This window comes from Cylas formicarius, unplaced genomic scaffold (assembly GCF_029955315.1).
Source record: "Cylas formicarius isolate icCylForm1 unplaced genomic scaffold, icCylForm1.1 PGA_scaffold_7__23_contigs__length_41026272, whole genome shotgun sequence".
NCBI classification, from domain to species: domain Eukaryota; kingdom Metazoa; phylum Arthropoda; class Insecta; order Coleoptera; family Brentidae; genus Cylas; species Cylas formicarius.
The window spans coordinates 24,044,948-24,060,711 of NW_026844352.1; the positions used below are offsets into that span (position 1 = coordinate 24,044,948).

The 15,764-nt window shown below is 35.1% G+C and overlaps 2 protein-coding genes across 3 annotated transcripts in view; one reads left to right on the forward strand and one right to left on the reverse strand.

The window, feature by feature from the left end:
• Positions 1–11,191, forward strand: part of LOC132704267 (ras association domain-containing protein 10-like) — an 84,578-nt gene extending 73,387 nt beyond the window's left edge. For both annotated transcript variants that reach the window (XM_060674136.1, XM_060674135.1), the window contains 5 exons: positions 9,311–9,498; positions 9,559–9,684; positions 10,008–10,225; positions 10,280–10,508; positions 10,578–11,191. In XM_060674136.1, the coding sequence (XP_060530119.1) occupies positions 9,316–9,498; positions 9,559–9,684; positions 10,008–10,225; positions 10,280–10,508; positions 10,578–11,072 (1,251 nt within the window). In that variant the 5' untranslated portion in view covers positions 9,311–9,315 and the 3' untranslated portion in view covers positions 11,073–11,191. The remainder of the gene's footprint in view (positions 1–9,310; positions 9,499–9,558; positions 9,685–10,007; positions 10,226–10,279; positions 10,509–10,577) is intronic.
• Positions 11,192–11,944: 753 nt separating this feature from the next.
• LOC132704490 (chymotrypsin-like) lies at positions 11,945–13,241 on the reverse strand. Its single transcript, XM_060674507.1, has 3 exons — positions 13,087–13,241; positions 12,842–13,029; positions 11,945–12,543 (listed from the first exon to the last, which is right to left on the reverse strand). Exons 1-3 carry the CDS (start codon positions 13,147–13,149, stop codon positions 11,991–11,993), a joined length of 804 nt encoding a protein of 267 aa, XP_060530490.1. The 5' UTR covers positions 13,150–13,241; the 3' UTR covers positions 11,945–11,990.
• Positions 13,242–15,764: the final 2,523 nt, after the last annotated feature.

The window sequence follows — 15,764 nt, forward strand, 5'->3', positions numbered from 1 at the left end:
GCATTCTGGACGCCCTCTAGAGCGGCCTGGGGGCATAACGGGCCCATCTGGTGGCCTAAGTGCTTGGACGCCCGCGAGGGCGCCCCCTTAATACCAATACCAATCAATTAATGTATGGTGCGATATCATATTTTGGGTACGATATTTATATATCAAAAGTTAACTGAAAATCATTATTTGCAACTCTTAGAGCACCAAATATAAGAAACCAAATACCCAAACTTCAGCGATAGTTGAATTCGAAAACCCGCTTTTTATTTTTGAACGGTAAGTGGGGATTTGATGACAACTTAAAAAAAATACAGACCAACTATTTTCCTTGAAACTGATCACGGTTACTTTTCTTGAGAAACCCTGTATATGTTTTAAAAAACTTTTGCACTCCATCGCCCATATGCAGAAACCACAGTGTGTTGCCAAATTAGTCAAATTAAATGTCTAATGATTTGCATTTGTGAATATTTTGTTAGGTCTTTCTGTAGAGCGGGGTCTCGCAAAAAAACAAAGGCATGTTGCATTACCTGCGTAACGACCGCTATAAATCGGAGACCCATCGAAACGGCACGCGTCTGATGATCGAAACTGCAGATAAAAAGGAGAGGAACCTCCGGGTTGAAAGCAATAAATCCATCTGTCAGGGATTGAGCATTCTTTGTAATCGTTTTAGCCGCCAACTACGATATAATTTGTGTAACAGTTTAAAGTTCCGTTAAAGTTTCGTTTTGAGATATGGGTTTCGAGGGAGCAGTCAGCTTTTATTTTTTTTCTTTTCTATTGGTGGCAATTGCCGCGCGTTCAATAATACAATAGTTGCCTAGAGTTAATTTATGCTAAACAAATTTATTATCGCGTCCGTAAACGTGTTTGTTATCGTCGTGGTGTAGCTAATTTCATTTTCGTGATGTTGATATTACTCGTATTATCCCGCTCCATTTAGGTTGATTTTAAAGATATCAAGTCCTTCCTTATTTCATGAACCTTATCGTCAAATATTTTTTTTAAAACCGTCCCGAAAGCGACATTTTCCGACCTAATGTTAGGCCAGAAAATCCGAGTCTACGTGAAGGTGTAATTTTACAGATATTCCACGGAATGTTACTAGCGCGTTTGGGAGCGATCGGATGTTATCGACTTGAATTTTGACGTTTGTCAAACAGTGTATTCGTGTTATGTTGCAAAAATGTACCCAAAAACTAATAGTCGTAGAGAAAGTATGATATGATAAACTTGTTGCATAATATACGATTTTGTTACTTTCGAGATTGTTTCAAGTCGCCTTTGAATTGGTTTCCATAGTAACGAAATAAATAGACTGATATTGTAAAATGCTTTAGCTTTACTTTAAAAAAGACAGTTAGAGGAAAATAAAAATGTACGCAATCGGATGTTTTCGGGGATATTACGGCACGGTTTGAATTTTGACGGTCATGTCAGTGAATGTATTCGTGTCGTTTTGCACATATGGAGCCAAGAACTTATAGTCGTAGAAAGAGCAGAGTACGCAACGCTTTGATACTATTTTGTTACTTTCGGGATTGTTTGAAGTCGCCTTCGAATTGGTTTCCATAGTAACGAAATAAATGGACTGATATTTTGAAATGCTTTAGCTTAACTTTACAAAAAAGGAAAATAAAAATGTACGCAATGAAATTGTTCAAGCAGTTAACAATTATAGTAATATTACTTTTTTGTACTCCCTTCTGTAAAATACCGAATTATACACCAACCTAGAGTGCAGAAACTGTCATTTTACCATGTCAGTTTCGTTTCTCACGGTTGCGAGTCACTTCGGAAATTTCCGGGATATTTTCGCACGGGTTTGAGAGCAATCGGGTGTTTTCGGAGATAGTTTCGTGTCGTAGAAAATGTATAGTATGCAACACGTTTGATTAACTTTTTAGGTCCCCCTTTTATTAAACACTGGCTCCGCTCGTGTCAAATAAACTCGTGAGTCGTTTACCACACTTGGTGCATAATATACTTAATAGTATTGTAATCTGTTACAATCAACAACATTACATATTATTCAATAAAGAAATCAAAATGATTAAAATTGTGATTAACCATAGGCCTTGGAAGGGTAACCATGCAGAACACCTAGATAGTGTCCAGGCTTCAATTTAAACTTATTTTTTAATTAGTTAGCTTCTAAAAGAGAGATAAGAGAAGATAAGAGAGGGGAAGGAAAGAGGCCAAGTACTGCAAGGATTTAATATTATTGGGATATTAAAAGTAATCTATATATATATATATATATATATATATATATATATATATATATATATATATATATATATATATATATATATATATATATATATATATATATATATATATATATATATATATATATATATATATATATATATATATATATATTGTAATTATTTATATTTATATGGTAGAAATCACAAATCAAGTTTGCATCTCGCGTACGTTTTATAGAATATTTTACTGTTATAAATTATTTATAAAAACCATAAACTTTTTATTCTATGTTTAGGTTCTTGTTTGGTCAAGGTAGGATCGCGATATACGCGTAAAATAAAACCGTTCTGCGAACAAAATATTGAATTAACATTCGGTTTGTTGTTCAAATGTTAACAGTTTGCGTTTAATAAAATCCGAGAAGAATAACATCTGGGTTGTAGATTACTTAACAACGCTGGAGGCTTTCGAAAAATTCGACAAGTTACGGTTTGGTCAAATGGATACTAGAGAAATAAAGCAATGCAACTGAATGTGCCCATATCTGTATCGACTTTGAGCATCGATATTGTGACGTATAAGATACTCGTATGCATATTTTGAAAGATCAGCAATTTGTCGTTGACATTTGCTGGCGATTGAAGGAGACCACTCGGGGGACAATATAAAAGCTACAGCTACAAATACTTCAGTTCAATTTTTTATACTCTCAGTTGGCCTAATATTGCCTAATTTAGTTAGATATATTTTTAAAGACCAATTAAGGTATTTAGACCCATATTTCGTATCAATACTCACAACGTACTATCAATATCTTATTTGGGATCAGGTCTTAGTAATACATAATATATGTCGGATAAAATGTAATGTTTTGCCATTTATAAAATGTGAAATGCTAACATCTATTAGTCCAAATTATTAAAATTGATGACATTGATCATTATTCTGCAATCGTGCTACGCATCCGGTTGTTGGGTACTAACCAAAAGCCTTGAATTGAACTTCAACCACCATGTCGTTTTAATGTATGAAATCAGCAACCTGGTTAGTTAGCAATGTTTCTGAACTGCGACGAAAACAATACCCTACGTATTGTGCGTGGGGGGAGCAGCACCGTTACCATCTCCGGCGCAGAGTATAAATACCGCACGCACCGCCGATAACCTCCCAGTGTTCGAAGTGTTTTCGGAGCGCGAGCATTGAAGATGCCAAGTGAGATTTTGGCGAAACGTCTGCAGGATTCCAGTCGGATGCAAGATTTGCAGGATTCCAGTCGGATGCAGGATTCCAGTCGGAGTTCAACGAGCGAACGGATGATATCCCGGAATATAGTGTCATCACATTTTTCCATCCGTGAATCAATACGTGAGAATATATATATATATATATATATATATATATATATATATATATATATATATATATATATATATATATATATATATATATATATATATATATATATATATATATATATATATATATATATAGATATATATAGATATATATATATATATATATATATATATATATATATAGATATATATAGATATATATATATATATATATATATATATATATATATATATATATATATATATATATATATATATATATATATATATATATATATATATATATATATATATATATATATATATATATATATATATATAGATATATATAGATATATATATATATATATATATATATATATATATATATATATATATATATATATATATATATATATATATAGCGAACAACAACAAGCGAAACAACAAGCGAACGGATGATATCCCGGAATATAGTGCGTGCTCATTGGAGGATCTAATGTCGCGTTCCGAAACTCAACTCAACTTAAACTCAAAAAGTGATAATATCGCGAATGCGGCCAAATTGTATAGTTAAAAAATGTAATACTGATTTTCAATTTGGTCGGCTTCGCGAAAGTTAATTTTAGCTAACTTCAGTTCAGATTATTTTGTTTTATAGATTGATAAATATTAAGTTTTGTCACAAATTAAATTTCTGAACGCAACCATAATATTTGACATTAAATTTGACAACCAACGAATATGACAAGAATTTTAGTTTTATCGAAACCGGACATCAAATTTTATTCGATAAAACTAAAATTATTCCTTGTAATCAATTCTTCTAAAAACAAAAAATCTGAGAATCTATAGAAATTTATAAGCAAAGTCACCATTATGGGAATCAGTCATCCGAGATGGTGTTTAGTGCCCCTTTAGCTCCGCCCCCTCAAACAATATAAAAGCAGGTACAGAGTAAATTGCGAACCAGTTTCAGTCAAGCTCTGAAGAAGCCAACAGAATGATTAGCGAAAGGAAACTCTCATCGATAACTCTTTTTTCGTTACAATAATGAAAAATGTACTCAATATATACAAGTAAAGCTCCTTCAGAAATAGCATTTTTTTTTAATTACCCACCCCATAGACCCATACGTAGGGTATTGTTTTCGTCGCAGTTCAGAAACATTGCTAACTAACCAGGTTGCTGATTTCATACATTAAAACGACATGGTGGTTGAAGTTCAATTCAAGGCTTTTGGTTAGTACCCAACAACCGGATGCGTAGCACGATTGCAGAATAATGATCAATGTCATCAATTTTAATAATTTGGACTAATAGATGTTAGCATTTCACATTTTATAAATGGCAAAACATTACATTTTATCCGACATATATTATGTATTACTAAGACCTGATCCCAAATAAGATATTGATAGTACGTTGTGAGTATTGATACGAAATATGGGTCTAAATACCTTAATTGGTCTTTAAAAATATATCTAACTAAATTAGGCAATATTAGGCCAACTGAGAGTATAAAAAATTGAACTGAAGTATTTGTAGCTGTAGCTTTTATATTGTCCCCCGAGTGGTCTCCTTCAATCGCCAGCAAATGTCAACGACAAATTGCTGATCTTTCAAAATATGCATACGAGTATCTTATACGTCACAATATCGATGCTCAAAGTCGATACAGATATGGGCACATTCAGTTGCATTGCTTTATTTCTCTAGTATCCATTTGACCAAACCGCAACTTGTCGAATTTTTCGAAAGCCTCCAGCGTTGTTAAGTAATCTACAACCCAGATGTTATTCTTCCCGGATTTTATTAAACGCAAACTGTTAACATTTGAACAACAAACCGAATGTTAATTCAATATTTTGTTCGCAGAACGGTTTTATTTTACGCGTATATCGCGATCCTACCTTGATCAAACAAGAACCTAAACATAGAATAAAAAGTTTATGGTTTTTATAAATAATTTATAACAGTAAAATATTCAATAAAACGTACGCGAGATGCGAACTTGATTTGTGATTTCTACCATATAAATATAAATAATTACAACAGCGGATGAACAGCCAGCACTAATTAAATGTGGTTGTCCTTCTGGGTATCTTTTTTTTGTTCTCATAAATATTACTTTGCTGCCGGTAAAACGGAATGTCAATTATGAGGAACTACTAATAGCGAATCGCCATATCTATAAAAGTGCAACCCTCCACATTGTGCTTTCGTCTAAATCTGCACAAAAAGTGTTTAGTCTAAACATGTACATTTTTCAAGCACATAATCAAAGTCAAAAACATTAACGTTTCCAGGGTTACTGATAATTTGATCTATTCTTTTAAAAATCTACGCGATCGCCATTTCGTGTAGGTTACTTTTCACAATTCAACTACTTTGGTCACTCTTATATTAAATCTCAAACAATTAAACTGTTATAGTATAAGAAATTGTGATACCTCAAATTCCCATTTCTTTACTCCTTACCTATCGGATCTTTAACTATGCACCCACGCAGGATTCAATGATTAGGCAATAGATATGAGCAATAGAAATTTATTTCATATCCGTTTGACGTGAGTGACTTTCATATCCACTGAATGTCTTTGTGAATAATCTAAATGGCACAAACAATGAATCTCCATCTTCAAAAATGCCTGAAATATACGTAAAATATCGAGCTGATGAATATCAAATTTTAGTATGTATATAAATTTGATCACCAAAAAATTTTTGTAGTCATTGATATTGATTGTCATTGATGATTAAATAAAACAATAAGAGACAGAGATGATTCGTAATAATCTGCTGAAATTGTCTTACAATAAATTATATAGAATATAATTACCGAAACCTAACTTCCAGCAAGATTTTCTTATCATGTCTTCAGCTCAATTCAATTTGAATTCATCAGTGCCTATATTAGTTAATAAATTGTGGTGCGTTGCATAATAGTGTCACCGTTCATTAGCAAGTCGTGACAAATTATCAATTATTTCTTGATCTGAAACATTTTGTGGAGGCAATTTTTATTGCCGGATTAATGGATTATATGCATAAAATTGTCCGTAATCAATTAAATCAATTAAACGGTATATGTAAAAGATTGGCTAATATTTTTCATGCCTGACATATTTATTAGTATTACGATTGCTACCTAAATTGAATTATTTTGCCTCACAGGTGTCATGTATTTTAAACTGCCATTTCTACTAATTGTTTCTGAATGCCCGATAAATTCGTAACAGTAACGATAGATATGCGAGGTTCAATGATTAAAACGTGCGAATTATATGGAACAGAAAATGCACATGTGGTTTTTTCAATTACAACAAATTTTTGCCCTAGTCAGTAATACGACTTTTTCTAAAGTTCCTAGACGTTAGCAATTTAAGAAACGAAACTTTCGGTAAACATATTGGCGATAGCTGGTTGGTTGATTTTGTCAAAATCAAAATTGTTTGACATTTTATTATAAATTAAAGCGGATGTGAGCTTTTCGGGTATCTAATTTGATGGTTGTACATTATTTTCGAAAAGATATTTGCTATTTTCACAACTAATGGGAAATGATTTTTTTTATGTTAACACTCAAAGGAAAACCTCAATTTTGGGACCATTATCTTGCCCAATTGTTTCATTTATTTTAAATTGCTAATTGTAAATCTAATTGTACTAATCATTTACATAACTTTTATAGGAGACTAAAAGTGGTTTTGGGTATGTCTGAAACGTTAACCAAATACGGAAGCTGAAATTGTCACTTTTCAACGCATAATTAAAAAAAAAACTATAAATAGTAAAAAAATTTACTATTCGTCCAGTAACGGACAATAAATCTATACCTCCAACGAATTAAATCTGTTGAACTTATATTCATTCGGATTTAGATTCAGTGTAAAAATTTCAAACACAAATATGCTGTTCTTCATTTCGTCTACCTTATAGGCTCGTAAAATAATCGCAACCTCTTCATTTTTTATAATACACAGGCTAATTTGGAGGATGAACACGCTTGACTGAGTATTATTATAAAATCGAAAGGATATAAATGATTGAAGAGTGCCTCGCCACGTACGTGTTTCCGGCCTTTGGTAGATGTTCCCACATCAGGCATCGAAAATTGAAGTACATAGTTAAGAAAAGCAATATCGTTTTTTAGTGGCTCATAGAAATATTGATGAGAATATCCATAGAATTATGTAAAATCTTCTAAATTACCGACAGAGTGTACTTACACTTCTGAATAATAAGATAATATTTAATAATAATAATAATATTTAGCTTTTTTTTTTAAATAAATACCTGGATTTCTCAAAATAAATAAGAACTAAAATTTCAGATTTTCATGGTAAGTTTTTCTTCCTTTATTCAAACAGTTTCCACTCACAATCGGCTCCTCCGACACATGTCGTACCTAAAACCGCATCAAAACTGCAGATATCAGCTTAAACTATCATCTTTTGATCATACAGTTACATGTTCATGTCAATATCTTTCAAATACTAGTCAAAATCGGCGACATCGTGTTTTATAGTAACGAAAACCTTAATAAACCATCAAATTTCGACGTAAAACCCAATTTCTGAGTCAAATAGTTGCCAATTTCGATAAGATCCCAGTCAGAATCTGCTTTTTCGAGTCTTATTGTACCCAAATCTACCTTAGCCAAGCAGATATGAACCTAAAATCCCTCTTTTTGGGACTAATAATTGATTTTCGCTCTTAATTTCGAGCAGATTATAGTCAAAACCAGCATTTTCATAACTTTTCAGACTGAAATCCACTTTAAAGCTGCAGATAACTACTTAAAAACCCACTTTCTTGGATTGATAGTAGGATTTTCTTCCATTTTTCAAACAGATTCCAGTCAAAATCGGTTCCTCCTACCTAAAACCGCATCAAAACTGCAGATATCATCTTAAACTATCGAACTGAGGTGCCTTTTACTTGATGAAAATCCATTTATCAAAATAAATAAGAACTAAAAGTTCAGATTTTCACGAAATTATATATTATGACATGACAATTGTTTCGACAACACCGTGTCTTTATCAAATGTAATAAAGACACGGTGTTGTCGAAACAATTGTCATGTCATAATATATAATTTCGTGAAAATCTGAACTTTTAGTTCATATTTATTTTGATTTTTCTTAAACTATCATCTTTTGATCCAAACAGTTACATATTCATGTCAATATCTTTCAAATACTAGTCAAAATCGGCGTCTTCGGGCATTATAGTAACGAAAACCTTAATAAACCATTAGATTTCGACGTAAAACCCCCTTTCTGAGTCAAATAGTCGCCGATTTCGATAAGATCCCAGTCAGAATCTGCTTTTTCGCCTCTTGTTGTGCCGAATTCTAACGTAGGACTAGTCAGATAGTCAAAACCGGCATTTTCATAAATTATCGGACTGAAATCCACTTTAAAACTGCAGATAACTACTTAAAAACCCAATTTCTTGGATTAATAGTGAGTTTTTCTTCCATTTTTCAAACAGATTCCAGTCAAACCCGGCCCGTGAAAATCTGAACTTTTAGTTCTTATTTATTTTGATAAATGGATTTTCATCAAGTAAAAGGCACCTCAGTTCAATACCGGGATTTCTGCCTGCGACATATATATTGATAATTTAAAGTAACTGAGGGGGATTTAAGGTCAAATGAGAATTAAAAATGGTTTGGGAACTATGGTACTATAATATGAAAACCATAACAAAGAGTTCTTTTGTTATAAGAGTTCTTATGCAAAACAATTTCTTTTCAGCAATTATGTGGCTGAGTGATTCGAGCAAGACCAGAACACAAAGCAACACAGAATTCGATAGCAGCATCAATGGCGGAGAAGAAATTCCCATATGGGTGAGAGGAGACCAGAGATGGGTATCGGGGATTACTGAGGAAACCACTTGTCACGATGTCATCCAGGTGCTGCTAAGAGACGAGGAAAACAGAGTAAGCATCAATTTTTCGATGGAATTTTCGACATTCGTAATATTGGAACAATAATTTCAGGGAAAGCACATGGGATTACCAGAACAATACCAAATAACTGAGAGATGGAGGGGCGTTGAACAGACGTTGGAGCCGTATGCTCCAATTTTAGACATATGGAATACGTGGGGATCTGCCCAAGCAGAAGTAGGAAATTATAAATTACGTTACTTGTTCTCCAGTCCTAATATGGAATGATAAAAAAATAATATTTTAAATATTGCCAGATAATACGATAATACAGAAGCTGAAGGAAACGTCCGTTTTTTAAGCTCCAAGTTTAAAATATCCATTTTAATTGTTGAAATAAAAAACACAACGAAATACACGTCTTATATAATCGTCATGCGCCACTGTTTGATTTGACTTGGATTTGAAATCAATTTTCACCAACTAAGGTTATCTTTCTAGGGTTTCATTTAAATAAACCTTCTTATGCGAGTAGAATAATTTGCAAATCATAATTTTAGGTGAAAATATCATTGCGTAGAACCAAAAATGACCGATCGGCTTACAGAAGAACAAAATGTAGGTCTGATGCCAGCACATATTCAGACCGAAGCGCTTGGAAAACGATCCATCCCAAACGCCTACACGCACTACAGAATGAACCGTCCACCACGGAAGAACTGCTTAAACTAGTGTTGGCTCAAGGTGAAGTTATTAGAAGGCAACTCAAGAAACTACGGTAGACGTTGACAAGGATGACATCAGCATTATCTTATCGCCCTTTCTTTCACAGACATAGCGAACATCAAATTGGCTACTTGGAGGACAAAACACATAGAGCGAGGGTGCGAAAACACGGAAGCAACTATCTATTAGAGACGTACCTGAAGGGATTGTCTGAAGCAGTTCATCCGGATACGCACCACTTAGGACTGGATAAAAACAGCGATAGTGGAGTGATGACTGAAGGAGACAGCGAGCAGTCGAATATTGCCAATAATAAAGCTTCCAGGTCTGTTGAGGTAAATAAATATTATTTATAGTTTCAGTAAATTAAAAAACATTATGGTGATGTCCCTTTGATTTTTCAGATGCAAATGGAAAGATTTTCACCATCTTCCGAAGAATTCATCAAAGACACAAACGATGACGACAGCAGCTCGACTGTGAGCGAGTCGACGATTAAAGAGCAAACAGAATTATTGGAGAAGATAATCAAATTAAATAAGAGTCTTATTAGGGAGGAGGAAAATCTGAGCAGGCTGGACGGAAATTTGAAAAAGTATGAAAGAAATAAATGTAGGGATACTGGACATGACGACAGAGAAGTAAGCAAAACGCTCACAAAACTGAGGACGGACATGACCAAAAGTGCCTGCGAAATGCAACACAATGAAATTGTATTAGAGGAAACTCTCGAACAGCTAGAGAAAAGGAGGAAACGCCTTGAAACGCTTCATCAAGATCTGGCGAACGAAGATCACGAATACGACATGCTCCAAGCATTGTTCTATACGTGTGTCCAGCAAAAGAATGCTTATGGCAATGTTTATTATACCAAAGAATTATTAGATACCTTAGTTTAGTGATTTCTTTTATAGATTTTGAATGTTACGTTTGATTCGTTAAATTAATACCAAATATGTTGTACCTAATTCCTTAATATAACGTTCAGTTTATAGTTAATAACACATTATTTCTTTTTTTGTTGAAAAATTTCTACGAATATATTAATTATATATTTGAAAACAGAAAGCAGCATTTTTTATTATTTGTACTAACCAATCAAAACCAAGTAACCAAAATCTGAATGCTTATTTATTGATTTGTAAACTGGATAATAAAGACTTTGGAAACTTAACAAATCAATGAGACCTCTGATGAAAAAGATATGAAAGTATTTCAGAAGTTTAAAAAGTAGGTATTTTTCGCGATTAAATGCTTCAATTTCGCCTGAGTGTTCAACATTAAAAGAAATGTTTACCTGTTTCAAAACCAAACACGAAACAAATTGCCTTGTTGATAGATGTCACTTACACATACCTACCTGACGCACTTTAGCAACATTTACAACTGACTTAATTAAAATTACAAGTTTTGCATTTAATAGTCCTTGGTAAAACTCCGTCCACATTACACTTTACGATCAAAAAATGATTTTATCGTAAGATCTAGTTATTGCGTCATTTTCTACAAACCACACATCACAAAAACCGATAACAGATATTAATAATGCTTTATCGTCGCTTGTGCAGGTAGATTGAGTTGTTCAAAGGTTCAAAGGTAACATGTAAATATGAAATAATTCCAAACAGTCGTGGTTTGTATAAGGCGTGAAATATGAAAAAAACTCTCTCCCGACATTGCAAATTGAGCAGATTTAAAAGTAATATACTGCTTAGAAACACTGATTGGTTTGCCTTTTAATAATTTTTAGAATATTCACACAAAAAAAAAGTTGAATAATAAAATTCTTTTATTACATCATTTACTAGCAAATATGTTTAAACGTTAAGTCCAGTGATGTTAGCTATCCAGGGCAAGTAGTTCGTTACTCTGGTGAATCCATTAGGATACAGATCATCTTGGCAATACTCCGGACCGTAGGATACAATTCCTACAAGTTTTCCGTCAGCTGTCAACGGACCACCGGAATCTCCTTCGCAAGATCCTTGACTTGTTTCCCCTTTGGTGCAGATTGTCATTTCGGGAACGTACACATCGTATATTGCGCACTGGTTATTGGGCACGATTTGAACGACGGTGGCGTACAAAACGTCGGGGACTTCATATTTGAAATAATCGATTAGACCCCAACCGCTGACGGTTGCTTGTAGGCCTACCAATTCGGCTTCATTGCGAGACGGTAACACAGCCAGTTGTACATACTGATTTAACTGAGCGGGTTGTGGTAACTTTACCAGACCGATGTCGTTCTGAACTGTGTCATAATCGAACTTCTCGTGCAGATATAATTCAGTTGATTGGAACTGCTGTTGCGTATCCTCCTTTTTGCTCAGGTCGTGGGCACCCAATACAATATAAGACACTAGACCCCTGAAAAATTCTATGTAAGAGCAATAAAAGCTGAAATGGTGGATGAATGGAGTCTGAGTTTGAAACCAAACACCCCTCTGTGACGCAGTAACAGCTGAAATCTTTTTGAAAAAAAAAAATACGTTAACATAACACTGGTAGAAACAACTCTAAATAAACCAATGAATCTTAATAAAACAGAAAAATTAATCAAATAAAACTTAATCGTTTTAGTTACTATTGCAGAGTGACATATACCTTCTTTTATTAAAAAATCCAAACATGATAATCCCTTGGTATAGAAGTAGTAGAAACTTACTCATATGTGCAGTGACCAGCAGTCAAAACAAAACTTTCTGAAATCAGAGAACCGCCGCAAGCCCACGCTTGGAAAAATCCTTCGAATTCGAGGTAGGCCTGGTACGGAATGGAATGAGCAGCAACTTCACTCCCATTAATGATCCTTTCCTGCTGTCTCGCCCTTACAAAAATATTTTTGGGTACGCGCTAAACAAAGATTCACCATTTATACATTTTTAAGGGTCTGTATAAATATACACTTACTTTTGGTCGACCCAAAGAGGTCGCCACAAATGCCAAACACAACAAAAGGACGAGAAGTTTCATGATTCTCGAGAACTTATGGATTTTCGCCAGTGTGTCTGACCTTTTATTACAAAAATCACGTTCCAAAATTTTTATCGATGCTAACGAAAGGCAGGAAAGGAGTTCTTGAAATAATCGTCACATTAAAGATCATTATCACCACTTCATAAAAGTATTCAACTGTCACATGCGTGGACGAGAAATATTTGTAAGTATCTAATCTTGCATTATTTGAATCCAACTTGCTGATAATATTTTAACTTAATTTATTTATTTAAAAATCGAGGCCACGCTAATTTATAATGATAGAAATATTAGAATACTATGAAATTTCTTTGTCTTGCCTCGTCCCGTCTACTCTGTATGTCATTTATCATTTTATTTTGCCTCTCAGGTTTCATGTATTTGAGAATGCAATTTTTACCAATTGTCTCTGAATGATCGACTAATTTGTGACAGTATAGACAGAAATTCTAGGCTGAGCTGTGAATACATGTGAAATGTATGAAACTGAAAATGCAAGTGCAACTATAATTTTCTGATTTTTGCACTACCACTACCATAAGATTTATCTAGGATATAAAAGCCAGCAACTGAAGGAAGGAATATTTCAAAATTCCAATAAAAACATGGTCATCAGTCGATATCACATGGCATGTTTTTCCAATGAAACAAATATCCGTTAAGTTTTGGCAAGGTTGGTTGAGTTTACCAAAATCTCTATCTAATTTATAATACATAAATTATTTCTGAAAAATTATTTGTGGTAATTCTCACGAATGGAAAATGATTTAAGAAGTATTTAGATTTACACTCAAAAGAAAAACTCAATTCTCGTACGAATATTTCACTTATTTCGTCAGATGAATTGTTTCGTTCATTTTGAATTAAATAGATAGATAATCATTTAAATCACTCTATAAGAAATCAGGAAACCAGTAGGTGGTGGAATCGTTTAATCCAATATAGGAACGGAAAGGGTGTATCTAAAATTACTAGATTACAATGCATAATTTGATTAATTTTGGCATTTAATAACTTGAAATTTGACCCTTCGTCCGGTAAGGGACTGACAACATGACTACGAATTAAGTGTATTGTACTTATGAGCCTTTACATTTATTTGTATTTAGATTAAGTATGTGTGTATTTTATATAAAAACAGGCTAATTAGGATGATTACTATAAAATCGAAAGGATATAAATGATTAAAGGGTGCGCATCGTCGTATAGGCGCTTCCGGTCTTACCAAGCAGTTACACATCAGGTATTAAATTGCCTAGTTAAAGTCGATTTTTTTTAGTGGCCCATTGGAATATTGATGAGAATATTTAAATAAAAAATTTATTAAGAAAATTTTGCATCAAATTTCGTTGGGTGTTATCTACATCAACATTTTTAGCAGCGAAAAATATGAACAATTGAAAGCATGATAAATTACGGACAGTGCATGCACTGCTTAACATTTGTGAATAAGAAGTTAATAGATACTGGTTAGTGCTGGTATGCCCAGAATTTTTATGCTTAATGTATATGGGACACATACATTGGTTGAAGATAGGTGTTCGAGAACCCGTTAGATTTAGGAACCCCCGGGCAACAAACTGGGAACTCTATAGGGAGGAGCTCGCTTGGCGCCTAGGGGTTTTACCAAGAAAACACCGGACATTGGAGGAGATTGACGAGGCCGCCGACCGCGTCAGCTCCGCTATGATACGGGCTTTCGAGAAGAGCTGCCCTGAGACAGAGGAGCATAGGGAGGGGAGGACCCCTGGTGGAGCTCTTCCCTGGAGTGTCTCAGGAGCAGAGTGCGGAGGCTGTTTAATACAGCGAGGAGCAGCAGCCAAGGTGCGGACTGAGATCTCTATAGGGAGGTCCGCAGAGAGTATAAAAAAGAACTACGGGCGTCACAGAGGAAGGCCTGGAGGGGCTACTGCGATGAAGTAATGAGTACTCCGGACGCAGCTAGGCTCCTTAGGGTACTCAGAAGTGACCCTGCGCGAAGACTGGGAGTGGTCCGGAGGACTGGCGGTGGCTACACAGCAGGACCAGCGGACAGACTACAACAGTTGCTGACCACGACCTTCCCAGGGACCGCTGATCCGGACAAAGGGGGGAATGTTGAAGCCGGGGGTCGTCCTGGATGCGACTACGCCACGGCAAGGAGGGTGGTTACCCATAGTAGGCTGAGGTGGGCTGTTGACAGGTTTGGCCCCTTCAAGTCGGCGGGCGGGGATGGAGTATTTCCGACTCTGCTGCAAAGGGACGGAGGTCTCCTGACCAGCCCGCTGATGGACCTGTTCAGAACCTCCATTGCGAGGGGATACGTGCCCGAGCTGCGGAGACACAGCAGGGTAGTGTTCATTCCCAAGGTAGGTAAGAGTGACTACACGGACACGAAGTCGTACCGGCCCGTTTGCCTCACCAGCTTCATTATGAAGACTCTTCTGGAGAGACTGGTGGACTGAGGGACTGGGTGGATCTGGAGGCCCCTTAAAGCCAGCTCAGCATGCATACCGAAGTGGCCGGTCTGTGGGCTCAGTTCTTCACCATCTGACTTCCAGGTTGGAGGAGGGTATGTGCTCGGGACGGCTGTCGGTGCGCGTGTTCGCTGACATCGAAGGGGCCTTCAATAA